The 27972-nt window shown below is 36.6% G+C and overlaps 1 protein-coding gene across 15 annotated transcripts in view; it reads left to right on the top strand.

Annotated features, from left to right (window-relative positions):
• Positions 1–27972, top strand: part of ST7 (suppression of tumorigenicity 7) — a 257080-nt gene that overhangs the window by 32792 nt on the left and 196316 nt on the right. For 2 of the 15 annotated variants that reach the window (XR_002340200.1, XM_021078407.1), the window contains exon 1: positions 12730–19093. Coding sequence is in view for 9 of the 10 variants with exons in the window: in XM_021078407.1 (XP_020934066.1) it covers positions 18950–19093 (144 nt within the window). In the remaining variant the exon portion in view is untranslated. 15 annotated transcript variants of the gene reach the window in all.

Here is a 27972-nt window from a genome sequence, read left to right as displayed (position 1 = left end):
CTGGGCCAAGCTTGGGAAAAGATAGGTCTTATGTAACTGCCGTAGTAACCAGAGACCATTTCTTATATAGTCTGTTGTTACAATGTTTTGTTTTTGTTTTTGGAACTGTGGATGATAGGCTGATAATTGCATTAATGTCAGTATAGAGGGTATTAAAAAAGGAAAAGATGACTACTTTTCCTTATTTTTCCCCTCAGTGCCGTAGTAATGGCAAGATTCTTATCTTGTTCTAGCAAAATATAACCTGATGTCTCTATTTAGGTTAAAGGCAAATATAATAAAAGCATATAGAATCCTGAAAAGACATCATGTTTATGAACATACTTTCTTAAATGTTGAACTTTCTCTAAGTAATTTAGCTGGAGATCAAGCAAGAATATCTATTTTAGGGGGAAGATTTCAATTTTATATAGTATTTGGTTTATTTACCAGCTTATTAATTACCTTAAGTTAAGAGCATGATTTATTTTTAATGCAAGCTGTTTGAAATTGATCAGGTACATAGAATTCCTGCTGTTACCTTAGGGTTGCAGTGTGTGTGTGTGTGTGTGTGTGTTAAAGATAGTATCACTTGAATGAAAAAATTGTGCAAGTTAATAATAACAAAATATATTCTTTTTTTCCTATAGTGCCACATGTACTTAGTTTTCTAGAATGTGCCTTTTTTATTTTATTTTATTTTATTTTTTGTCTTTTTGCCTTTTCTAGGGCCGCTCCCGTGGCATATGGAGATTCCCAGGCTAGGGGTCTAATCGGAGTTGTAGCCATCAGCCTACGCCAGAGCCATGGCAACGCGGGATCTGATCCGCGTCTGTGACCTACACCACAGCTCATGGCAACTACGGATCCTCGACCCACTGAGCAAGGCCAGGGATCAAACCCGCAACCTGATGGTTTGTAGTCGGATTTGTTAACCACTGCACCACAACGGGAACTCCCAGAATGTGCCTTTTTTAAAACAATGTTTTTTTTTTTTATGAAGAAGTTATAATTGAGTTATCCATAGGTCATAATTGCTTTGATTCACGTCACATGGAAAGTGTCTTTGCAGAGTGACCACAGCCTTTAGAGACTTCATGTCCATTTTTAGTGGTTTCTCCAAATCTAAGGTGAGGGTCTCTCAAAATGATATGGGCATTATCTATTGTCCACTTTTTAAATTGAGAAGACTGACTTTTATGGTATCCTATTTTAAATTCTGTTTAGGTTCCTTGTTTTTTTCTTCCTTTTTAAAAGTTTCTTTACATTCACGTGGATGAATATTGAATGGTATAGATGATGTTTTTTGACGGGATGACTTGATCAAGATGGACAATGATTGCCTTTTGGGTGTATAGCAATAAAATTGTTTAAGAGGAAAAAACCTAGTATCCTGAAAATGATTTCTTTGACAGTGATAATCAGAGTTCTAGGGAGAAAGCTAAAAGTTCTTGGACTTTGTTTTTGTCTTATCCATTTGGCTCAGAATTTTACCATTTTGTCATGTTGCCCATGGTCTCTGGAGAGAAAGGATGAAATATTTAGCTCGTTGAATCTCTTAATATGTTGTGTGTTTAAAGGAAATGAACAGTCTGTAGAAAATTTTAAAATGTCTGGCAAGATAGGCATTTCAGTAATTTAAAGCTGTTGGTGGATTCTATTTTATTCCTTTTAACATAGAGTCCATTGTAGTAAAGGTGGAGAAAATAATTGTGATAATGTGTGGACGTTTCTATCATAGTTTTTCAGTGTCTCTAACACATACCAAAGAACTCAATAAATGTTAGTTCCTGTCTTTTTTTTTCTTTGAAAACCTTGTCTTTTGTTGAAAATGTGAAACAAGCACTCCTAGGATAATATTACATAATTTCTACAGTTGTATTTTTTGTCACAATTCAGGAAAAACATTTGCATTATACCAAAAAGGAAAAAAAAGCCTCAGTCCTCAGGGATTAAATCCAAGTTCAAAAGCTCCATGCCTCCTACATACTCTTCCCCTAATTCTCGGTCTAGACAACTTGTGTAACTGTTCTTGTTCTGTGTTCAGAGAGAAAAAATGTAGAAGTTGTCATTGAACCATCCCCCAAATGACATAAGTAGTCTTTAAGAAATCTGTTTTCAGGGAGTTCTTGTTGTGGTGCAGTGGAAACGAATCATGCTAGTATCCATGAGGATGCAGGTTCGATCCCTGGCCTTGCTCAGTGGGTTAGGGGATCCAGCATTGCTGTGAGCTATGGTGTAGGTCTCAGACATGGCTCGGATCCCCTAACTTGGAATTTCCATATGCCCTTGGTGCGGCCCTAAAAAGGGAAAAAAAAAATCTGTCTTCAGATAGGCATTGATTCTAGTATTAAGAAATCTCTGAGCCTTTTTTTTTATCCTGTAATGCTTTAGAGATAGGTGCTTTAGAATAACTTAAAAACAGTACCTAATTTAAAAGAATATATGTTAGTAAACAGTGAAAAATATGACATTTTCCATGGGCTATTTTGGGTAGAAGAAAACATTTGCAATATTTTAATCTGTATTTCTGTGAAGACTTGATTCAAGTATAATTAGGAGTTATTTTAGGTAAGTAATGTATGGGGACCTAACAGGTTTTTAATTTCCTCAGATATTTTTGAAATATGGCTATATTTAAGTGCTTTGCTACTGTATAATGCCTAAAATTCACTGGCCTCTATATTTTGTTCATTGTAATACCATCCATCCTCAGTGTGTGTGTGTATGTATGAAAACACCCACATTCCTAGAATCTACATTCTCAATGAAATGCTAAGAATAAGTCTGTTGAATCTAATTTCACTGAGGCAGAGTATATTTGTTAATGCATTATAATATTGACAAAGTAACTTAAAAATTTCTCCCATTTTATTTGATCGTTATTTACTTGCAATTTGTTATAAGGACAAATTTTTGATGTTAGTAATTCATATTATGTAAGTATGAAATATATTATTTTAACATTGTACAGAGTGGAAAATCTAAAAGCTGTTGGTCCAATGTCTAGCCCCAGTCCAGTCTACTTTATCTTCAGTTGTCTCCTGTGGTAATGAGTCATAAATGGTCCCTGTTTTTCCTCTTTGTCTTCACATTGGTTGTTACCGTTGATATAAGAACATTTCCAGTTTTCATGGTTAGTTATATGCATCAGATTTTTATGAAATGCTGAGGGACTTACTGGTAGACTACAAGAGATTCAGTTCCTTCACTGCATATTACACTTCCTGCCTAAGTGCTGATGGGCTATGGAAACAATGACTAACATGGAACACTGTTTTAAGATAGAGTGTACTGGATTCCCAGACATCAATTTAAAAATAAATTATGCTCATGAAAGGTATGTAGGGCATGTTTCTGCTTAAAAAAAAAAAAGCCCTGGGAAAAAAAATCTGAATTGCATTGAGAAGATGGAGTACCATATAAAGAAGACTTGAACGACAGATATTTGTTATTTTTTTATCTGTAGTCATTTAGCTTATTTAAAAAAGCTGATGCATTTTGTTAAACAAAATACACATATCATAAATAGAAATGTTTCAGAGATGTTTTATTATTTAAGCAAAAAAGTCAGCGATGGTAATTTAATTAATAGTAATAAATACTAACTCCTGACATTTTACCATTTTAGAGTGTTCTCACACATGAAATATGTGCAATAGGTTGCTGAGAGTTTCACATATTTCATGTTTGAGAAAACTTGCAGTGTTGCCTACAGCAGGATTCAAAAGTGAATCTTGCTCTAATTCCAAGTAATTTTCCCACCTCATACCATTTAAAAAAAAAGTAGAGCTGATTTACAATGTTGTGCCAATTTCTGCTTACAGCAAAGTGACCCAATCATGTATGTATATATATGTTTACACACACACACACACACACACACACACACACACACTCCTTTCCTTATATTAGCTTCCATTATGGTCTATCCCAAGAAATTGAATATAGGTCCCTGTGCTATACAATAGGACCTCATTGCTTATCTATTCTTTCCTCTCCATTCTAAATATAATAGTTTGTGTGTGGTAACCCCAAACTCCCAGTCCATCCCACTCCCTACCCTCTCCTCCTTGGAAACCACAAGTCTGTTCTCTATGTCTGTGAGTCTTTTTCTGATTTGTAGATAGGTTCATTTGTGCCATACTTTAGGTTCCACATGTAACTGATATCATATAGTATTTGTCTTTCTCTTTCTGACTTCACTTAGTATGATAATCTCTAGGTCCATCCAGATTGCTACAATTGGCATTATTTCATTCTTTTTTATGGCTGAGTAGTATACCATTGTATATATGTAGAATATTTTCTCAACTCATTCATCTTTTGATGGAGATTTAGGTTGTTTCCACATCTTGGCTGTTGTGAATAGTGCTTCTGTGAACATACGGGTGCATGTATCTTTTCAAATTATGGTTTTGTCCAGATATATACCCAGAAGTGGAATTGCTGGATCATATGGTAGTTCTGTATTTAGTTTTCTGAGGAACCTCCATACTGTTTTCCATAGTGGTTGTATCAATTTACATTCCCACGAACAGTGTAGGAAGTTCCCCTTTTCTCCATACCCTCTCTAGCATTTGTTATTTGTAGACTTTTTGATGATGGCTATTCTGACTTGTGTGAGGTGGAACCCCAATGTAGTTTTGATTTGCATTTTTCTAATAATTAGTGATGTTGAGCATTTTTTCATGTGCCCGTTGGCCATCTGTATGTCTTCTTTGGAGAAATGTCTGTTTAGGGCTTATGCCCATTTTTTGATTGGGTTGTTTATTTTTTAGTTTGAGTTGTACAAGTTTGTATATTTTGGAGATTAAGCACTTGTCATTTGCATCATTTGCAACAATTTTGTCCCATTCCATAGGCTGTCTTTTCATTTTGCTCATGATTTCTTTTGCCATGCAAAAGCTTGTAAGTTTGATTAGGTTCCGTTTGTTTATTTTTATTATTTTTATATTTCATTTTTATTTTTTTGCCTTTTTAGGGCCGCACCCACAGCATATGGAGGTTCCCAGGCCAGGGGTCGAATTGGAGCTGTAGCTGCTTACCTATGCCATGGCCATAGCAACTCGGGATCCGAACTGCGTCTATGACCTACACCACAGCTCAGCAATGCCAGATCCTTAACCTACTGAGTGAGGCCAGGGATTGAATCTGCATCCTCATGGTTATTAGTCAGATTTGTTTCCGCTGAGCCATGAAGGGAACTCCTATTTTTATTTTTTAACATTTTATTTTTTTTTTTGTCTTTTTAGGGCCTCGTCTGCAGCGTATTGGAAGTTCCCAGACTAGGGGTTGAATCAGAGCTGTAGCTGCTGGCCTAAGCCACAGCCACAGCAATGCCAGATCCAAGCCATGTCTGTGACCTTCACCACAGCTCATGGATACTCCAGATCATTTAACCCACTGAGTGAGGCCAGGAATCCAAACCAAGTCCTCATGGTTACTAGTTGGGTTTGTTACTACTGAGCCATGACAGGAGCTCCAACAATATATCTTGGTGTAGGTCTGTTTGGGGCCCTCTGTACTTACTGTATCTGGATATTTGTTTTTTTCTTTAGATTTGGAAAGTTTTCAGCCATAATTTCTTCAAATACATTTTCAATCCTTTTTTCTTTTTCTTCTTCTGGAATCCCTATTATGTGTAGATTGGCACACCTTATATTATTCCATAGATCTCTTATATAGCTTTCTTTCTTTCTTTTTTTTTTTTCTTTCTTTGTTTTTCTTCATTTGGCTGCCTGCTGTCCTGATTGGGTGATTTCCATTATTCTAAATTCCAAGTCACTTATTCATTCCTCTGCATTATTCCCATTCTGCTGTTTAATGTCTTTAGCTCAGCTTTTGTCTTGAAAATGAATTTTCAAATTTTTCTTGGTTCCTCCTTATGGTTTCTAGTTCCCTTTTAAAGTAATCTGCATTACTGTTGATATCAGTTCTTAATTTCTTCGGTATTTTTTCATTACCTCTTTTTTTGAACTCTATGTCTGTTAGATTGCAGAGGTCTGTTTCATTGTTAGCTCCTTCAGGGGAATTCTCTTGTTCTTTTAACTGAGAATGATTCCTGTGCTTCTTTATTTTGCTTATATTTTCCTGATCTGTGCGTTTTGGGAAAACAATTATGTATTGTAGCCCTGGAGGGCTATTTATATGGGGGAGCATCCCTGGGTAGCTTGTGAGGGATTAGTGTATTTTTGACGTGTGGGCTACTTTTGGTTTGGATGCTTGCTGTCTCTTTACTCAGTGTGTGCAGGCCTTTATCCCCTTGATAGGGCATAGGCAGGTGTATGTCCTATTTGAGCTTCCAGGGAGATGGGGGCAATAGGGGGTGCCTGTTCACTGTGACCTTTGACAGTGGTAGGGACCCACAGGGAGGTGGGGACTTCAGGCAGCTCCTCATTGCAGGGCCCTAAGCAGTGTCATTGACCCTCAGTGAGGTGGGGTTGGCACCCAGAGCTCTTGGTACTGGCAGCAGCGGAGTCTGTGCATTTCCTGTGGGTGGAGGCAACAAGAGGGCCCCTGTGGCCTGAGAGTGCAGATATGCACAGAGAAGTTCTTTTGGTGGTCCCACCCCTACCCTCCTCTTGCATTCCCCAACAATGGCACCTTGCTTCCCTGGCAGGCCCAGGCCTCCTCCTGCACCCCTCTCCCTATGGCGCACCATTCCCTAGACCCCTCAGGCTGTTTCCACATAGCCAACCCTGGTCCTTCTCAACAGAACTGACCTCAGTAGCCTGAATCTCAAAGCCAACTTCCCCCCACAGCATCTCAGGCTGTGGTGTACTCTGAGGCTCTCTCTGCTTTGCCCTCCTCAGACTGGCTGCTGTGCTTTGAGCTCCCCCTCCATCCCTTTCAGTTTGGTGGCCTCCCAGAGTTTCTTTACTCTCTCACAGCTTTCTCTAGCAGTGCTGTTCCCTTCCTGATTCCTTTTTACCTCTTTTTTTTTCTCTCTCTCTCTGCCCCCCCCCCCCCATGTGCTTTTCTCTACTCAGTTATGTGGAGGGTTTCTTGCTTTTTCTGGAAGTCTGAGGTCTTCTGCCAGCATTCAGTAGATGTTTTGTGCAAATTGTTCTACATGTCGGTTTTTGTTGTTGTTGTTTGCTGTGTTTGTGGGAGAAGGTGAGCTCCATGTCCTATTCCTCTGCCATCTTGATCCCACCTCCCTTATACCTTTTTCGTCATTGATTTATAGCAGAGTTGATGTGCCTTTTTAAAGGACAGTGTCCATATTTTATTGAAAATAGTAAAATTTTCAAAGGAAAAAAGTTGTAAGTCTATCACTCTCATGTGTACGTCTCTTAAAGTTTCAGAATGAACTCTTTCCTTTCCTGTTGTCCTTGTGTTTTAGGAATGCTGTGACCAGTTGGTAGCTGTGTAATATAATTATCTATTCTGAATGGTGTTGTACATCTGAGGTTCAAGGAGTTGCTTTCTATTCAAGTGTGTCTTTTTATTCATTCAACAAGAATTGGTATGCACTGGAGTTAACAGCGAAATTTTCATTCTGTATGCTGTTTTGTTCAGATTTAAAATTTAAACAAACTTTGCATAAATGCCATTTAAAGTATTTCTCTACAAATTTAAGAACAGAAATATAGGTCCTTTTTTTTTTTAAACAATTCTATCATTCTTTCAGCCAGTTATTCTGATCCTATTTATATATATATATATTTTCTCGTGGCAGTATTTAATGTTAATACTGTCAATTAGTCAATTTCAAGACTAATTGAATACAGTTCCCTGTGTTGTAGAGTAAGTCCTTTTTGTGTATCGATTTTATATATAGCAGTTTTGAATCTGTTGGTCCTGTACTCCTAATTTATCCCTCCCCCTTCTTTCCCCTTTGGTAACTATAAGTTTATTTTCTATGTATGTGAGTCTGCTTCTATTTTGTATATAATAAGTTCACTTGTATCTTTTTTTAGATTCCATATATAAGTGATATCATATAATATTCGTCTTTCTTTGTCTGACTTAATTCACTTAGTATGATAACCTTTAAGTCCATCCATGTTGTTGCAAATGGCATTATTTCATTCTTTTTTATGGCTGAGTAATATCCCATTTTATTTGTCTTCTTTACCCATTCCTCTGTTGATGGACCTTTAGGTCACTTCCATGTTTTGGCTATTGTAAATAGTGCTGCAGTGAACATTTGGGTGCATGTATCTTTTTGAATTATGTTTTTGTCCAGCTATATAAGCCCAGGAGTAGGATTGCTGGATCATATGGCAACTCTATTTTTGGCTTTTTTTAATGAACTTCCTTGCTATTCTCCACAGTGGCTGTTCCAATTTACATTCTCTCTGACAGTGTCAGGGGGTTTCCTTTTCTCCATACCCTCTCCAGTGTTTATTATTTGTAGACTTTTGATAATGGCCATTCTGACTGGTGTGAGGTGATACACCTCATTGTAGTTTTGATTTACATTTCTGTAATAATTAATGATGTTGTGCCTTTTTTTCATGTGCCTGTTGGCCTTTGGTATGGCATTTTTGGAATAACTGTTTAGGTCTTCTGTTTTTTGATTGGGTTGTTTGCTTTTTAATATCGAGCTCTTTGTATATTCCAGAAATTAAGTCCTTGTCGGTTGTATCATTTGCAAATAGTTTCTCTCCTTCCACAGGTAGTCTTTTCATTTTGTTTATAGTTTTCTTCATTGTGCAAAAACTTTTAAGTTTAATTATGTCTTATTGTTTATTTTTGCTTTTATTTCCATTATTCTCAGAGAGGGATCCAAAAAAATAGCTACAATTTATATCAAAAAGTGTTCTGCCTATGTTTTCCTCTAGGATTTTTAGAGTATCTGGTCTTACATTTAGATCTTTAATCCATTTTGAGTTTATTTGTGTATGTGATATTCTGAGAATGTTCTAATTTCATTCTTTTACATGTAGCTATCTAGTTTTCCCAGCATCACTTATTGAAGACTGTTCTCCATTGTATATTCTTGCTTCCTTTGTCATTGATTAATTGACCATAAGTGCTTGGGTTTATTTTCGAGCTTTCTATCCTTTATTATTTGACCTATGTGTCTATTTTTGTGCCAGTACTATACACTATTTTGAGGACTTTCTCTCTGACAGTGTCAGCTTTGCTGTATAGTCTGAAGTCAGGGGGCCTGATTCCTCCAGCTTCATTCTTCTTTCTCAGTATTGTTTTGGCTATTCAAGGTCTTTTGTGTTTCCATACAAATGAAAACATTTTTTGTCTTAGTTTTGTGAAAAGTGCCATTGATAATTTGGTAGGGATTGTATTGAATTTGTAGATTGCCTTGGGTAGTATGATCATTTGAACAATAATAATTCTTCTAGTCCGGGAACACAGTATATCTTTTCATCTGTTTGTGGCATCTTCAGTTTCTTTTATCAGTGTCTTATAGAGTACAGGTGTTTTACCTCCTTAGGTAGGTTTATTCCTTGGTATTTTATTCTTCTGATGCAGTGGTAAATAGGATTGTTTCCTTAATTTCTCTTTCTGACAGTTATATAGAAATGCAACAGATTTCTCTGTATTAATTTTGTATCCTGCAACTTTACTGAATTCATTGATGAGCCCTAGTGGTTTTCTGATGGCATCTTTAGGATTTTCTATGTATAGTATGTCATCTTCAAAGAGTTAAAGTTTTACTTCTTCCTTTCCAATTTGAATACTTTTTATTTCTTTTTCTCGTCTGATTGCTGTGGCTGGGACTTCAAGTACTATGTTGAGTAAAAGTGGCGAAAGTGGGCATTCTTTTGTTCACGATCTTAGAGAAAATGCTTTCAGCTTTTTACCATTGTGTATGATATTAGCTATGGGTTTATTATATATGACCTTTATTATGTTGAGTTACATTTCCTCTATGTCCACTATCTGGAGAATTTTTATCATAAATAGATGTTGAATTTTCTCAAAAGCTTTTTCTGCTTGTATCAAGATGATCATAAGGTCTTTAATCCTCAGTTTGTTAATGTGGCATATCATTTGATTAATTTGCAGATATTGAAACATCCTTGTATCCCTAGGATAAATCCCACCTGATCATGGTGTATGATCCTTTTAATGTATTGTTGGATTCAGTTTGCTAATATTTTGTTGAGTTGTTTTTTTTTTGGCAACTATATTCCTCAGTGATGTTGTCCTATAATTTTTCTTTTCTTTTTCTTTTTTTGGGGGTGGGGCATACCTTTGGCAGATGGAAGTTCCCAGGCTAGGGGAAGAATTGGAACTACAGCTGCTGGCCTGTGCCACAGCCACAGCAATAAGGATCCAGGCCATGTCTGTGACCTATACCACAGCTCACGGCAGCTCTGGATTCTTAACCCACTGAGCGAGGCCAGGGATCGAACCTGCATCCTCATGGATCTAGTCGGGTTCATTAAATGCTGAGCCATGAAGGGAACTCATGGCCTGTAATTTTCTTTTATCTTGTAATAATTTGTAATGGAAAAGAACCTGAAAAAGAATATACTATATATAATATACATATATATTTATAACTCAATAACTTTTACACTTGAGACTAACATAACATATCATTGTAAATCAAGTAGATAACATTTACATAACATTGTAAATCAAGTAAACTTCAATTAAAAAAAAAGACTTATTGGGTCCTTATCTGGTAGATTTCACACCTCTCAGGTTTAGGCTTACTTTTTGTATAAAATGAAAATGCCTCTTTTTTTTTTCTGGATTGTATGTTTTTCATGGTGAACTCATTCTACTTTTGCAGTGGTGACAAAACACATAAAATAGAAAGTGAAAATTTTCAGTAATTTTATTGTCAGAAGTATCCACTGTATGTTTTTTAAACATGTTTTAAATTTATTTTAAAAATTTACTAAAAATTTTTAAAATTGTGATAACATGGACCTAACATATAAGTTACCATCTTAACTAGTTTTTAAGTACAGTTTAGTAGTGTACAGTTTAGTAGTGTTAGGTACATTCACATTGTTGTGCAACTGATCTTTAGACCTCTTTTCATCTTGCTGAACTTCTATATGCCCATTATACTTCCCCTTTCACCTCCCCCAGCCTCTGGCAACCACCCTTGTACTTTTTTTTCTTTATGAATTTATCTTCTCTCGATACCACATGTAAGTGGAATCATATGGTATCTGTCTTTCCATGACTGGCTTATTTTACCTCAAGATTCATTCATGTTGTAGTATTTGTTAGAATTTCCTTCCCTTTTCCCACTGTATACTTTTCAAAAAACTCTCTAAAGTGTTATCATATTGTTTCTATTGCTTTGTAAGTTATTTTTTTTCAAACCTAACAACATGTTGCAGATGTCTTCACCAATATATCAGTATTTATACACCATTATGTATATATCATTTTCATTGCTATGAAGAACAGCATTCCTGTTCTACATTTGGGGAAAAGGAGGCTTGGAGGTGAGTAACTTCCAGGTCTACTTATTCTAGAGGCAGACTGCAGTGTGGTTTTTATAAGTCAAGGATGTGATTGTTGTGGAAAGATGAAGCAATTTAAAGACTAATTTTTGTGGGAGCTAAAGGACCTGATTGTATGTGTTTGTTATGGGAAACCTCCCAACTTGGATTTTATGGTTGCAGCAGATACAATTAACTGTCTCTGGAAACATCTTCCAAGTCTAATACTGCATTACCTTTTCTCTTGAATCACTTATGTCTGTGTTAATATTGGATATTTCTAAGGAGGTGGCAATTGTCCTGATCAGAAATATATTTTAAGTGGCCTTTTAAAAAGCCAGAGATAAAAGAGCAGAGAGGAAATTATCTGCTTCTTATCTGAAGGATAATGAAAAGTGAAGAATGATGACACTCTTAGTGAGCTAGGCCAGATGTCATAATTAGTGTAGCTCATCATAAGCATTTTAGAGCTAAAATAGAGCACAGAAATAATCTAAACCTCTTTTTCTTTCTTTCTTTCTTTCTTTTTTTTTTTGGCTGAGCCTGAAGCATACCAAAGTTCTTAGGCCAGGGATGGAACCCAAGCTACAGATGTGACAATGCTGAATCTGTAATGTCCAGGCCACCAGAGAACTCTTAAACCTACTTTTGAATTTCATAAATGAGGTACTGTTGTGAAATGGCTACCCAAATTAGTCAGCTATGCAGTGAGGCTTCAAATCTGTATCTCAAGAACTCTCTTTCAGCTGCTATTGCTGAATGGAGTCAGATGTTCTCGTACCAAACTAGCTGTTACTTGTATTTTATCCTCTAAGTGTACTTGTATAACATTTCCTGGCTTATAATTGAGATGATATGGAAATCTTATGATTTACATTTTTATAGAATTTTTGAGGCCTGTAGATGTATGTAAGTTGGAAATGTCTTTGTTACCTGTGAAAGGCGCTGATTTCTCACAAATCGATTCAGCATTTACCACTAATTATAATGTGTTAGGGAGTAAACAAGGTAGCGTGGGCTATCAAGACTAGGTGTTGCTCATAGTGGCATTAAAAATGAAGGGAATTAGGGTAAAAGTTTTCTTGAGTTTCTGGCCCTGATCCATCAAGCAGTTGTTGATGAAATTCATTACCTTTGTGTCTTGTTAAAGGCAGAGACCTAATTGAAAATCAGAGTTCTTTTGGAGAAAGATCAAGTCAAGTACAGTAAAGATTATGGAGGAAGGGTTGGCTGACTATAGTCTGAAGCCCACTGGTTTTTGCAAGCTAACACTGGTTTTTCTTTCTTTCTTTTTTTTTTTTTTTAAAGTTTTAGTGAAGTATAGTTGATCTACAATGTTGTGATAATTTCCGCTGTACAGCAAATTGATTCAGTTATTCATATATACACATCCATTTTTTTCATATTCTTTTCCTGTATAGATTATCACAGAATATTGGGCAGAGTTTCCTGTGCTATACAGCAATTTCTTGTTGGTCAGTCATTCCATATATAGCACAGTGAGCATATACCAGTCTCAAACCCCTAGTCCATCCCTCCCCCAACCTGTCCCCTTTGGTAACCATAAATTGCTAATGATGACTTTTTTAAAAGTTAAATGGTTGAGAAAAATCGAAAGAAAAATACTTTATAATAGATGAAAATGATAAAAAATCCAATTTCACAGTCTATAAATAAAGTTTTATTGAAACACAGCTACATATACTCACTTGTTTATGTATTGTTTATGCACAAAAAAGCCAGAATTGAGTAGTTGTTACATAGGCTGGATGGTCCCACAGAATCTAAAATATGTAGTATTTGGATCTTTATAGCCAGAGTGCCAGGCCCTGTTATAAAACATCAAGATTAGCTTATGTGTTGGAGTACTATGGCAATTTATGGATTTTTTGCTTACTAAAATCTCTAGCTGATTACTACCACATTTATTGAAAGATTCTCCACTGTTTTTTGCCTCTAGGACAACCCACAATAGTTCATTCATGACTGCTTTTCATGACTTCCTTTGCTTATTTTCCAGTGGTTCCTTTTGCCAGATAGATGAACAGACCAAAACCACACAGGAAGGTCTGTGGCTTTTCTAAAGAAGCTTTCTACAGATGAATGTGTTTGGCTTGGGTACCTCTCTAGTTGTTGTAGAAACCTGGATTTTGCTTTGGTCTTTACACTAGAGCTTTGATTCAGATACATATAATATGATCCTCACTTTCCAAGTTAAAATGAACAAACACAATTATTGTTAGATCCATGCTTGTGTGAGGAAAATCTTAATCTTTCATATTTTTGCCAGGCATTTTAATAATGCTAGTTATGTTTCTCATGACTTTTAATTTTATATCAAAGTTAGCTGATGTATATTCTTTATTGGTTAGCCTTAAATATTTAAACCAATGTCTCTTTTTACATTAATCTTTTTGATAGAATAAACACATCAGTGCTGTTCTATCTCTTATAAAAGTTATTTCCCCCATCTTTGCAGCTGTGGTTACTTGATGTCAGTTCACTTGGGGCTTGTATAAGAAGGGGGTGGCCCTACTACTTTGTAAGAAGTCCTAGCCTTGCAGCCACTGAGAGCTTTGGGTCCTGCCGCCATTGCCACCATTCTTTTCAAGCATAGCAAACAGGTGTTTTCTATCTAGAAATCAGCTTTCTCTGAGAGTTTGGATTTAAGTAAAGCAGATCTTCTATCCTGTTTCACCTTGCCTTTGGTCATGGTTGAGCTTTTGTGCATGGTGAGGATGATTTTTAACTTTGCCTTGGAAAATGTATAGCATGGTTCTGGGTCATGGTATTGAGCTGAACAGTTGCCTTCTTATATCATAGACCTGTTTTGTTACCTTGATGCTTCTCTGTTAGCTTACTTAAAAGTTTTGGGCTCATGCTGTTAGAGACTTCTTTGGGCAGAGAACCCTTTTTGCAGTGGAGTGGTCTCACATAATGGAATAGGTCATAGGGTAATTGTGCAGTTCTGTAAGCAAAGCCAATGAAGGTGGAAGGAATGTGAAAAAGAAATAGGCAGAGGCAGGCTGGAGTAGGTGGTAAGAAGCATGGGAGAGCAGCAACTTGACTTCTTTAGTAAGACTGAGAGTAAAGGGAAGTTATTCTGACTGAGAGTAAACTGACTCATTAAGACATTTGGACTTAACTGACTTGTTGGTGAGGAAGGTGAGAATAGAAACTGGAGGGAAAACTCCATATTATCATTTCTGAAATAACAGGATGAGGTTTTTTTTTTGTTTTTTGTTTTTTGCCATTTCTTGGGCCACTCCCACGGCATATGGAGGCTCCCAGGTTAGGGGTCCAATTGGAGCTGTAGCTGTCAGCCTACGCCAGAGCCACAGCAACTTGGGATCCGAGCCGCGTCTGCGACCTACACCACAGCTCACGGCAACGCCAGATCGTTAACCTACTGAGCAAGGGCAGGGATTGAACCCACAGCATCATGGTTCCTAGTCGGACTCATTAACCACTGCGCCACGACGGGAACTCAAGGATGAGCTTTTTTTTTTTTTTTTTTTTGTCTTTTGTCTTTTTTTGTTGTTGTTGTTGCTATTTCTTGGGCCGCTCCCGCGGCATATGGAGGTTCCCTGGCTAGGGGTTGAATCGGAGCTGTAGCCACCGGCCTACGCCAGAGCCACAGCAACGCGGGATCCGAGCCGCGTCTGCAACCTACACCACAGCTCACGGCAACGCCGGATCGTTAACCCACTGAGCAAGGGCAGGGATCGAACCCGCAACCTCATGGTTCCTAGTCGGATTCGTTAACCACTGCGCCACGACGGGAACTCAAGGATGAGCTTTTATAATCTAACCCTGGGTCAGGGTTTTAAAATGTTCAATAACTGGGTTATTGTATGGGTCGGAAATACGTATTATGGTAAATGGTTTCAGGTTTAAGAGGAAAGGGTGAAATGGGAGCTAAGTTCGTTCTCCTTCTCTGAGGAGGGTGAAGGGCTGTGGACACACCCAGCAGGAACTACTCTAGGTAGCATAGCCATGACAGGGAAAGAGAAGAGATCTATCTCAGTCCCTGAGCTGTCATCTGCAGAAAACTTGGCACTCCCGGTCCAGGCTATCTCAATCATGTTTTGAAAGGAGGGGTCACCTTCAGAAGCTTTATAGCTGGCACTCAGGCCTTGTTGACCTAAGAGGTGGAACCCACCAGGCCATGAAGCATCCAGTAGGAAGGGCCTCCAACAGTTATTTCTCTTGTGTTTTATGAGTGTTTGTCTGTTCACCCCTAGGCTGAGTTAATGGGGCCTATCTCGAGAGGAACAGTGCTTGAGCAGTTGGAGGAATCAGCCATTCAATGTAAATGCACTGGATTTGGACAATACATGCTGACTCCCTGGTTTCCCACCCTTGAGGTGGGACTGTTCCCAAAGCCCTAGGATGAAAGAGGGGATGGTGTGGGCTAGAGAAACAAGAAGAGCTACCTTCTGGGAGTTACATGAGTTTTCTCAGGCAGCTGTAACTGGTTTAAAGTAGGATCCTAGATCCTTAGAGTTGGACTGGATTTTGGGAATCATCCAATTCATCCTCCTCATTTTGCTGGTCCAGGACTTATCCCAGACTAGAAAGGTAATGAGCGGCAGTGTTGAGGCTAGACCCCAGATCTGTTGATTCAATAACTATGCCTCTTCTGGCTTGGACTGTGAAGGGGTAAATTGTAACATGGATCTGGGATGGGATTTGGGGGTGCATTGTGGCCTCCTCATAAGTCAGTAAGTTGCACTTAGGACAGTAGTCCCTTGGCCATAGGCTAGAACAGGTGACCTACAAAGAACCTCTGACTCTGTGACTTGCAACTGTGTGTTGAAGAGGACTGTGATGTGATTATTTCTTTGTCTGAGGGGTGCACCTGGGTATACTAGTGAGTCTTCTTTGCTGAGGGTAGATGGGGCTAGAGAAGATTTTTGGGGAGGAAGGCAGCGGGATCTAGTTGAAGATGTATTCATCCTGAAGCTGCAGTCAGAAGAACCTGCTCAGACTCTTTTAGAGGCCAGACAAGTAGTTATCTACTGTGGCATTTGGAAACTGGAAAGTAGAGATGGAGGGCCTCAGTGGTTGCTGGGAGGGTGGGGGTAGTACATAGTACAGGTCCTTTTATGGTTATAGCATTCTGCACTTGAGTACTTATTTCTGCTTAACTGACTAGTGCAACTCTCATTTTAAGCTAGCACAATAACTCTACACACTATCCCTTTCATTTATTTATCTTTTTAATTTTTCCATATGTTGGGTTTGAACATACACTATAAAAAGAATTTTTTTAAACTCTGACTGAAATATTTGGCAAACTGCAGGGTTGGTTTTATTGGAAAAAATGAACCCAGTTTTTGGAAATGATTTTTCTTGTTCTACTTGCATTTGCTCTATGGAGGTGGTTTGTGTAGTGGTTAATAAGCATAAGGACTCTGAGTGAAGTTACTTGGGTTGAATCCTGGCTCTTTTATGTATAGTGTGTGATTTTATTTAAATTATTACCCTCCATGCCTCAGTTTAAAATAAGGATAATAACTCACAGAGTTGTTGTGAGGGTTAAATAAGTTAATACATGAGTTAGAACAATGCCCAGTCTACATTAACTGATGTTTACAAATTAGCTGTTATCACGTCCCAAGCGGTTGATCTAAGCCATTTATCATACAACTTATAAGGTAGTTGAGGCTCAGATGGTTTTAAAAACTTAAGATCATCCAGCTAAGAAGTGGCTAAGGTATGTCTTAAACCTGCTTTATCTGATGCAAGGCCTAACTCTCAACCACTCTTTCTGAGGTGTGCTAGATCAGCTAACTATAGATTGTAGGTTTTATAGCTATCTACCCATCTACCCAACTATACATATATCTTCTATTTACAAATTTGGATTTTTCTTTATGTTCTCATTTTACTAATAAATACATTTCCTTAAAAATATCTGTGACTTAAGAATTATAAAATATACAAGATAAAAATTTTTTAAATTGCTCTTAAAATAATGTTACTCAAATATTAGATAAGAACTGTAAAAATCCATGGTAACAGTTATAAATTGTGAAAGGCTAAAATGTCATTTCATGTGACATCTGATAATGGCTATCTGGGTTTCCACACACTGGTAAGTTGTGTGGAAATTAAGACAGTTATTATTAAGCACTTTAAGCCTATCATTTTAAAACAATCATGGCATTAATGTTTTAACCATTTGCACATTTTAATTACCAGGAAGAAACTATATCACATTTTTATAGCTGATAGAAAGCTCCCCAGTCCCTACCCTAGATTGAAATAAAGAGAATTAAGGCCTGAGAAGTCAGACAGGGCTGCTTAGCAACAGTGACAGGTGAGGTTGATGAGAATTAACAGCTTTTGACTGTTAGCAGAATGGTGGTGTAATGAGATCGGCTTATGGTAATAAAGCATTGACTAGCTGGCTGAATGAAATGATGCTTTCTCATTTATTTCATAAAATTATTAATGTAATATTTAGCTCAGAATGTTTAGATTTCTGTAATATTCATACTTTTGATATTTTATTAAAATATAAATATTTTAAATATTCTATAAAATTTTATTTTATAGACTCATATTGTGTATTGTCAGCTTTGTAATTATCTTATGGAGAAACTTATTCACTGGAAAGGAAAGTAGCAGAATAAAAGCAAAACAAAACATCCCACTACTCTAGTAAAACCACTCGAAACAACCAATTTCTTATCTTTCTCAAAATAGCTGCAATTTAGGGAAATATTAATCTGTCTCTAAATTGAAAATTGTCCAACCATCCAGGTTACTCAGAAAAAAAAAAGCTGTTTAAAAATTTTAATAAATTTTAATGGCAATTAAGCCATTTCTATCTTGTCTCTGGCAAGGTGTAAAGAATTGTTGTATGAAGCAGCCATTATTAGGGTTTCTTTAAAGTTTTAGCCAGGGCAGAGTGAAGATCAAAACAATTGGCAGTGAAGGAAAAGATGGCTCAGGGCATGTGGCAATATGACATTAAAGATTACATCAGATACAGTCTGTCTTCGGAATGACCATATGTCCTTTCCATCTGATGTCTGTTTCAGGACTCAAAGAAATGAATTAAAGGTTTTGGATATGCTTTAAAAGAGTGTTCCTTCATCACCTGTATTAGGTTTGTTTACAAATCAGATATGTTTCAAATGGATCAAATGTGCATAATAACAAAATTGTATTTTTCCTAAAAATTTGGACGTTGATTCCTTTTAGGTTCTGTGGGTTTGTAACATTGAGTCCTAGGATGAAGTATAGATATTTTGTGTTCTTTTCACTTAGAGAAAGAAGAGAATTTTTTCCCCTGGTTTTAAGCTAAATACAGGAATGAAATGGAAAGAAATAATAGAAGAAAGACTTTTGTAGGGATGACTTTTAAAGAAAAGGCAAGAATTCCCTTGTAATTAAGGATCTGGTGTTGTTACTGTAGCAGCCTGAGTCGCTTCTTCTGTGGTACAGGTTTTATCCCTGTCCTAGGAACTTCCATGTGCCACAGGGAAGGCCAAAAAAAAAAAAAAAAAACCAAAAACCAAAAACAGGCAAAGGAGACCATGGCCGTTGCAACTTGAATCGAGATAAGCAGAAGTATGTGTGTGCTCCACGTCACATGGCAGGAGGCTTCCCCCAGAGCAGTCTGCCTGTCCAGGGAGCTGTTTCATTTTGTGTCTGATAGAGTTTTACTTTGGAAAATCCCCAGTTCCCTGCCTATTGCTTCATTATGGATTATACAGGTAAAGTTAAATTTAAACTATTTTTCAGCCATGTAGAGTTACTTAAAACACACTATTTTGAATTAATATTTTAAAATTAACATTGGTTGTATTTGTACATGAATGTATTTTAAAAATTGTTGTGCATGAGTTTATTCCTGGGTATGTATGAATTTATTTTATACAAATTGCAATTAAGTGAATTTGTTTTTTTTTTTTATTACTCAAATGAATTTATCACATCTGTAGTTGTATAATGATCATAACAATCTGATTGCGATTAAGTGAATTTCTTAAGGGAAACATTTAAGGGAATTTCTCATACACACCTTTATTATTTATTCTATTTCATTTTGGGTCATACTCAAACAGACTTAAACTGCAACCCATAATTAATCTGCATTTCTGCCCTCTGGCTTAGAAGTTTTAGAGTGCAAACATCTGAGTTCAAATGATGTCATAGAATAAAATATACACCCAGTCTACAGAGTCTGTAAAACATTTTTGGCATTGTGGTAGTTTTGTTCATGTATGTAGCCCAGTCTTTTAGATGGAGTCGATATAAGGAAGTGAATTGGAGAATTTCAGTTTTTATCTTAAATTTTTTGAGTTTAACTAGCCTGTTTCCTTTTTAAAGTGCTGAGCCTGTTCTTAGTTTCTAGTTTCACTGAATGGTAAATTGGTACAAGAATAAAGTTAAGTTAACCATGGGTGGTATTTCTTTTTTTAAAATCTTTTTTTAAATTATAGTTGATTCACAATGTCGTACCGATTTCTGTGGTGTTTCTTGATGAGTGAGTGGGGGATTCACTTAGCTTGGATGAAGTGAAGGCGGGTTAGGGAGGTGAGGTGGTGATAAGGAGATAAGGACATAGGTCTTTGCCCCAAATTTGTGCAACTAATTCAAAATTATATTACCCTAATTTTTAACTTTTGGGTAATGGCGGCACTGTTTTCTGACAGATTCTTTTTAAACTAAACAACAGAGATTTTTGGAAGATTTTTCCACCAGGGCAGAGACCTGCTTTCCATACCCCAAATAATGACAAAATCCCAGTGTGCAATTAAATTAGCACTACTTACAGTATGTTCCTTTATAAATGACATCTTTTGATCTATGGCAAGATAACTAAGTATGGTGGGAAAATCAAATTTTTGTGAAGTGTTCATTTAAAATGCAATTTTATGAACTTGGTATGCAAAGGACTTCCATGGTGAATATTTTTGGAAGCTAAAACATTTAAGGAGTTCCAGTTGTGGCATAGCAGAAACGAATCCTGCTAGGAACCATGAGGTTGCGAGTTCAATCCCTGGCCTCGCTCAGTGGGTTAAGGATCCCATGTTGCTGTGACCTGTGATATAGGTCGAAAATAGGGCACAGATCCCTCGTTGCTGTGGCTGTGGTGTAGGACGGCAGCTCTGATCAGAACCCCAGCCTGGGAACCTCCACATGCTGCGGCTGCAGCCTTAAAAAGACAAAAGACAAAAGCAAGCAAACAAACAAAAAAAACCCCACACATTTAAAAGTAATTAATTACCCCAAATATGCTTTTTCTCTAAATCCGTATTTTCCTATTTTAGAGTTCTTTTAAAGCATGTGGTATAGTAGTCTCTCTTTCTTTTTCTCTCTGGATTTTGAATTTTTTTTCCATATTGCATTAGTGTACCAGGATTTTGTTCTAGGGCTCTGAGATAGAATATACTTACCAGTTAGAAGTCTAACTATATGTGTGGCATTGTGTTGAAGTAGAATGGAATACTCTTTATAGACATATACAAAGAAATCCAATTTCTAAAATCCTACCAGGGAGCTTTACTAAGAGGTATGTTTTTAATTATAAATGTGTACCTTTTTCCCAAAGAGCAGAATCATTGATTTTTTTTTTCATTTATCTATAGTTTATATATTGCCATTAAAACACTCTCTGCTATTTTAAAGTAATACTTTTTATCTTTTTGTTGTTGTTGTTGTTACTATTTCTTGGGCCGCTCCTGTGGCACATGGAGGTTCCCAGGCTAGGGGTCGAATCGGAGCTGTAGCCACCGGCCTACGCCAGAGCCACAGCAACACGGGATCCGAGCCGCATCTGCAACCTACACCACAGCTCATGGCAATGCCGGATCGTTAACCCACTGAGCAAGGGCAGGGACCGAACCCGCAACCCCATGGTTCCTAGTCGGATTCGTTAACCACTGCGCCACGACGGGATCTCCTAAAGTAGTACTTTTTAAACATATAGATGGTATTTTAAAAGACACAACTTCAACATGCTAAATAGACACCAGGAGGAATACTAAGAGAGTAAAACTTTCATGTGAACAAAGGTGACCATTCCAGAGAAATTCTAGCTATGAAACTTTGAAAATTAGTTATTGTATTTACTCTGGAGAGAATATGTGGTTTAAGTTCTTACTGCATTTATAGATAACATTAATTAGTTATCTGATGTGGTAGGAAGCTATTTTGGGTGCCGTCTTCTATGGTGGTCTTTATAAACATTTACATATTTGCAAATATAGGTGTATTTAGTTTATTAAACTTTGAAGAGAAGAACACATATGTTTTCAGTTCATGGGAGAGTAAATTCTTTTGCATTAGAAAAGAGAATTTATTTTGCTTTCAGCACAGTTCAGCACAACCACTTTTATAGAATGACAGCATCGTAGCACTGAAGGCGGTATCTTCTAATAGAAAACCCAGTTTTGATGATTCAAGAATAGATTTGTTTTATTTTTCTGGAAAGGGCTTCCCCCATGTGGTTTCCCTTCAGTTTTTTCACGTTTCTGTTGAAATGTCATCTTTTTAGGGTGGCATTACCTGACAGTTTTACTTAAAATAATCTTCACATTCAATCACTCCTCATCTTCAGATTGCTTTTATCTTTCTTTATAACACATACCATCACTTGAAATATTACATATTTGTCCATCTCATCCATAGAATATAACCTCTGTGGAGGAGAGAATTGGTTCATAGTTTACCCCTAGAATGCAGAACAATAGGCTCCCAGGAAATAGTTGTTGAGTCAGTTTATGAATGGGACTTCTTTTAAAAGTTACTATTGACTTAAAGATTTTTTCGCTATTATCTTTACTAGCAACATTCTAATTTAACAATGATTATTTGACCATTAAATTATTTTGAATATCCATCCTTCTTTCATTGCTAATTTTACCCTGAAATTTCAATACTCACTTTACTAATGGAAGGGCAGGGTCCCAGGCTGGCTGGCAAGCAGGCAAGCATTATTAGATACAGTTGATAATTGTAAGATCGCTTTAGTTTTGGAATGTATTGTGTGATTTTTTTTTTGGAGGGGCATGGAGGACATCAGTCATTCCTTCTTCCTTTATTTTCCTTTGTTATCTTTTCCTTAGGCAGCAATTTAACATTTGTTTTTATTCTCTGAGTTCATGCCAGCTGCCCAGAGGAGAAAATGGGAGCAGACTAAAATTTTGGTATATATTTTGTCAAATATGGGTCGTCAGTGATATGGATCGCAATCTTCTAAAGTGTTTAGAAATGCCTTAGGTTTCCAGAGGTTATAGAACCCTTGATAGGAGTGAGAGGTTGTCATACGTCCAGTTTTGCTAGCAAGTGAGACCTGATGTTTTTAACATACTGATCCTGCTGTAGTTATCGAAAATGTAGATTTCATTTTTAAAAACATTGCAGTTTTAACTTACTCTTAGAAGTCTGTGCCAAGAAATAAATATAGGCACTCAGAAGAATCTATTTATACATGCATACTTATACCCTCATGTATGAGCTGAAGAAAGTTACATCAATGAGTTGGAAAACACTTGTTGCATATAGACTATGGCCTCTGATGGAAAGTACAGTTGTCCCTAGGTATCTGTGGGAGATTGGTTCCAGTACTGCCCTCACCCCCAAATCCAAGGATGCCCAAATCTCTTATATAAAATGGTGTACTATTTGCATGTAACCTGCATACACCTCCTCTGCATATTTTAAATCATCTTGAGATTACTTATAATACCTAATCCAATGTAATCTTTAAGTAAATTGTTGTAAATACAGTGTAAATGCTGTGTTAATAATGTGCATCAAATTCAAGTTTTACATTTGGAACTTTCTGGATTTTTTCCCCCTAATATTTTGATTCACGATTGGTTGAGTACACAAATGCAAAACTCATGGATACAGAGGGCTGCCAGTATCTCTCACCCAGGGATCATTTTCTCATTCTGCTTTTCCTCTTGCCTTTCTGCTGGCCACAGGCCACATCCACCCTCATTTGTATGACTATTCATGTGCAATATGTGGCATGCAATTTAAAATAGATCTTATGTAAGGTGATATTGTTGTGTCAACCCCTTTAAAGTGTATTGCCCTTTCCCACTTCCTACAGTTATATCTCAATTCCATTATTGATATAGGCATATCTCATTTTATTGAGCTTCTCTTTATTGCTCTTTGCAGAAATTCCATTTTTTTTTTTTTTATGATTGTAAGTTTGTGGTAACCCTGATTTGAGCAAATCTATCAGCATTATTTTTCCACCAAATTTGCTTACTTTGTGTGTCTGTCACATTTTGGTAATTCTCACAATATTTCAAGCTTTTAAAATTATTGTTATATTTGTTATGGTGCCTGCAATCAGTGATGTTACTGCTACAACTCGTTGAAGGATTAGATGATGGTTAGCATTTTTTAGCAATAAAATATTTTTAAATTAACATTTTTTTAATATTTTAAATATAGTTGATTTACAATGTTCTGTCAGTTTCTGCTGGACAGCAAAATGATCCAGTCATACCCATATATATACACATTCTTTTTCTCACATTATCCTCCATCATGTTCTATCACAAGTGACTAGATAAGAGTTCCCTGTGCCATACAGCAGGATTTCATTGCTTATCCAATCCAAACATTTTTTAAAGACATAATACGGTGGCCCACTTAATAGACTACAGTACACTGTAAATATAACTTTTATATGCACCAGGAAACCAAAAAAAAAAAAAAATGTGTCACTTGCTTTATTGTGGTGATCTGGAACCAAACCCATACTATCTCTAAGGTATGCCTGTATTCTCCACTGGTTGTTGTCCTGGACCACTTATTTTGGGAGAGATGCATTTTTCTTAATTTTTGCAGTTTTTGGTGTAGTCTTTTCTGTCATTTTTTAGTTTTTATGGTGACCTTTCTCTTTTAAGAATTTTCTTCTGCACATTTCCAATTTGTTTCTATTTTCTTTCCATTTCAATTGAATTCTTAAAATATAATTTTGAGAATTTTTTTTTCTTTGAGAGGCATTATGGAAAATAGTTAAGAGCATATACTTTGGAACCAAACTGCCTGCGTTTTAATCCTAGCTAGTTGTTTAGTAACTTGCATGACCACCATCTCTCAATTATAGATAATAATTGTATCTACCTTGTAAGACATTATGATGATTAAATAAGCTAATAGATATGAAGTTCCCAAAATAATACCTGGCACAGAATAAATACTCAGTAAATATTAGTTATTATTATTCTTTCCTACAACAAAATATTCGTTCTTATGTGGCATCATTGCAATTTCTTCATAATGGCTCACCATTTTCAGTAAGATAAAGGTCAGATTACTTGCATGAAGTATGCTACACTCATACAGTGAAATATGTAACCTTTTAAAGGATGAGATGGACCTACATATAATGACTGGAAGAACTATTAATCATATTTTTAGATAATAATTTGCAGTTCCACAGTCATATCAGAATTCACTGTTTAAAAAATGTTATATAAAGACTTGTCTTTTAAATTTAAGAAAATATTGAGAAAATGTATATACCTTAGATGAATGGATGGAGAGTAAACTTGAGCTCTTGAACTTTCTATTTTACATGATGTTAAAAGTGGGATTATTGAAAAATACACACATGCACACTTTTTGAGTATTTCAGTATTTTTGAAATATTTGAAAAAAACTTTGCTTGTGTTGGATAGACATTCTAATGAATGTCTGTACACTTCTAGCTTTAAAAAAAGATTTCTAAGAGTGAAGGAAGACTTTTGTTTGTCAGGTGAATCAAGAGACAGAGTATCTTCTTTGTGTTGTGTGAAAAAGAAATATATTTGTTGGTCATAAATGCTCACTTGCACATGGTATACATAGATGTGTGCATGTAGCCTTAACATGACTAAGTTACTCTAGAAAATGACAGGATTTCTCATAAGGCAAAATGAAGAAAAATAAGGCAAAAGAAACGGGGGCGGAACACAACATGTAACTCAACTATATGCCAATATAAAATAAAAATAAAATAAAATAAATGAAATGGGCAAAAAAAAGAAGTGGGGTAGGAGAAACATGTATACATAAATATATTCCTAGAGTGGTGTTTTTCGCATTTGAATAATAGTTGCAAAATAACTAATAATATATTTACTAGCATTTGAATGCTGTGTGCCAATCACTGTTCTAAGCACTTATAAGGTTATTTTACTGTTACATTTACTTGTGAATTTATATGCCCAGAATGTGTGTAGAATAGTGTATATATTTTCATAAATGTGATTGAGTGTAAAATCCCTGATCTGTCAGTCTACTATAAGCCTACTGAAAAAAAAACCCAATGAATTCTGGAGTTAAAAGGTGGGTTATTTCCCTCATTTCTGATATTCTTAATTCCCCTGAAAAGTTCTACTTGCTGCATAAAAGCAAGAACCCTGATTTGCATACCTTTGTGCTTGGTTGCTATAAAGCCAGTATTTAAATTTTTTTGAGGTCTCTTTCAATGCATAGTATCATGGGATGACGATTTTGTTAGGAGGGTGAATATATATATGTGTGTGTGTGGCTCTTGGTTTTGTGCTTTTTGTGACAAAGGAATTCCCCTTTGAATTGCCTGCTCCCCTGAAGCCCCTGGAGCCTCTGGCTCAAGCAGCACAGTCAGTCTGTGCAGTGTCTCTGACGTCACCAGTGTATGCATAAGCCCTGCTATTGTCTTACTGCTATAACAGGGCTGGGGATTGCAGTATCCGCTGTTGCTGCTGCTCCCACTCTTGCCCCTGCTGCTACCTAGTCCTGTTTCACTGCATCCCAGAAGAACCACGTCGGCCTGCCTTTCCCTGTTGGATTTTCAAAAGCAGCTCTTCGGTTTTTGGTGCTGTAGGAGACCTTGCTTTTCAGTCACACGGGAGAACACTGAAGCTTGTAAGAGGAGAATCTGGCAGCTGGACACAGCTTGGACTGCATTGTCTGTCTTCATGACCTCTGCTGTGTAGCAGCTCATCTCTCCATTCTTACACGTACACTCTCCTCGATTTTTCTTTCCTTCCTTTCTTTTTTCTAATTTTTAAAAGCAGCCTCTGGAGCCAGCCATGTTTGGCACTGAATCTTCATGTAAGTAAATGGATCTCACTTTGCTATTTGGAAATCTGCTTGCTGTCATGGTTTCATTGGCTTGGAGTTCATATCACTTTGCTTTAGATCATTAACAGCCTTTGTATTTTGGCTCTAATTACAAAGGAATTGGTCTCAGGGAAAGGACTCCCCCTTAACTGGGTTATTCATCCTTAAGGCCAGGGATGTCACTGTGGTCAAAACCAGGCCTCCAGGAGGGAGGGAGACAGGAATCCAGGCAGCCTCCCAGAACGTGTTAATTGATGGGATCAAGTCTGTCACTGATCTATTGTTGTGGATTCTATAATGGTCCTAAAACCCTAAAATAGATGCTGGGAGGATCTGATATGACAGTGCTTATTAGGAAGGAAAAAAGAACTTAACATTTTTTATCTAAAAGGAGAAAGAATTATATTCTTTTCATCCATATTTTCACAGAAACAGAGGGGTAGATATATGTAGATTTAAAGAATAAGAAATAAGCTTTATTTTTAAAGATGGATTTTTTTTTTAAACAATGGCTTCAATTTTGATATGCTGGCTAGCGTCACAGTCCAGCAGCATCATAGCATCATATCTGCTTAAAACTTATACAATGAAATTGCTTTGGTGCAGAGCAGGCCCTGCACAAGGGGCTGGGCTGGCTGGCACTTGTAGACAGCTAAAATGGATATCTGAAAAATGATGACCAGCCTAAGTGATGAGGATTATTTAATGTTGGTTGTAGAATAATATAACCTGTCAATGCAGTTGTACAGGCTCTGCAGAATATTTTGTCATTATCTATAAGCAAAGGTGACAGTTAAGAATTTCTGAAGAGATTCAACCTGCTGGGCTAGAACGCTAAACGTTGGCAAAACACTGTCTTTGTGGGGTGAGGGGGTTAGGGCAGGAATTTAGGAATCACAATTCTTAGGGATATATATCCAACATTTTCTTTCTTATCTCAGGTAATAGATGAGTATGACTATTTGCATGCAGCTGATGCTTATTCTAGAATGGTAATATTTCAAGAGAGCTAATAATCCTCAGTTCTTTTGTTTCTTGATTGGCTTTTTTAAAGGGTGGATTATTTTTGTTGTTTTTATGAGAAGTTTCCCATTTCTGAAATTACCACATTGTACTATCAGTCTGAATAGAATAACAATGAGATGTAATATCCCATTCAGCATGTGACAATTTTATTTTCTAATAATTTAAAAATATTTTTATTCACTTAATGATACATTGGGAATTGTTGTCACCAAAGAAATAGAAATAGATTGTTTAGTGGCAAAGACCTTCCAGTTTTATTATAGTCATGGAGTTTTGTTTATGTAGGAACCTGGGGATGGTCAGAAATATTTATCTACTAAAGAAAAACTAGTCTTATTACTTGTTTTTAGCTGAAAATGGAAGTTGAAACTCAGTGTGGGATTCTTTGGGGTTCTTGGCATAGGGACTCTAACACTGTCTGGCCAGGTTTACCAAGCAGATGCAGCCTTTATTGATCATTAAACCTGATCTTTTGATAGTATCACCCATGTGCTATGTGCTATGT

Source organism: Sus scrofa, chromosome 18 (genome assembly GCF_000003025.6).
Source record: "Sus scrofa isolate TJ Tabasco breed Duroc chromosome 18, Sscrofa11.1, whole genome shotgun sequence".
In the NCBI taxonomy this organism is placed as follows: Eukaryota; Metazoa; Chordata; class Mammalia; order Artiodactyla; family Suidae; genus Sus; species Sus scrofa.
The sequence above is the reverse complement of the archived record's forward strand: the minus strand, read 5'-3'. Positions and strand labels throughout refer to the sequence as shown.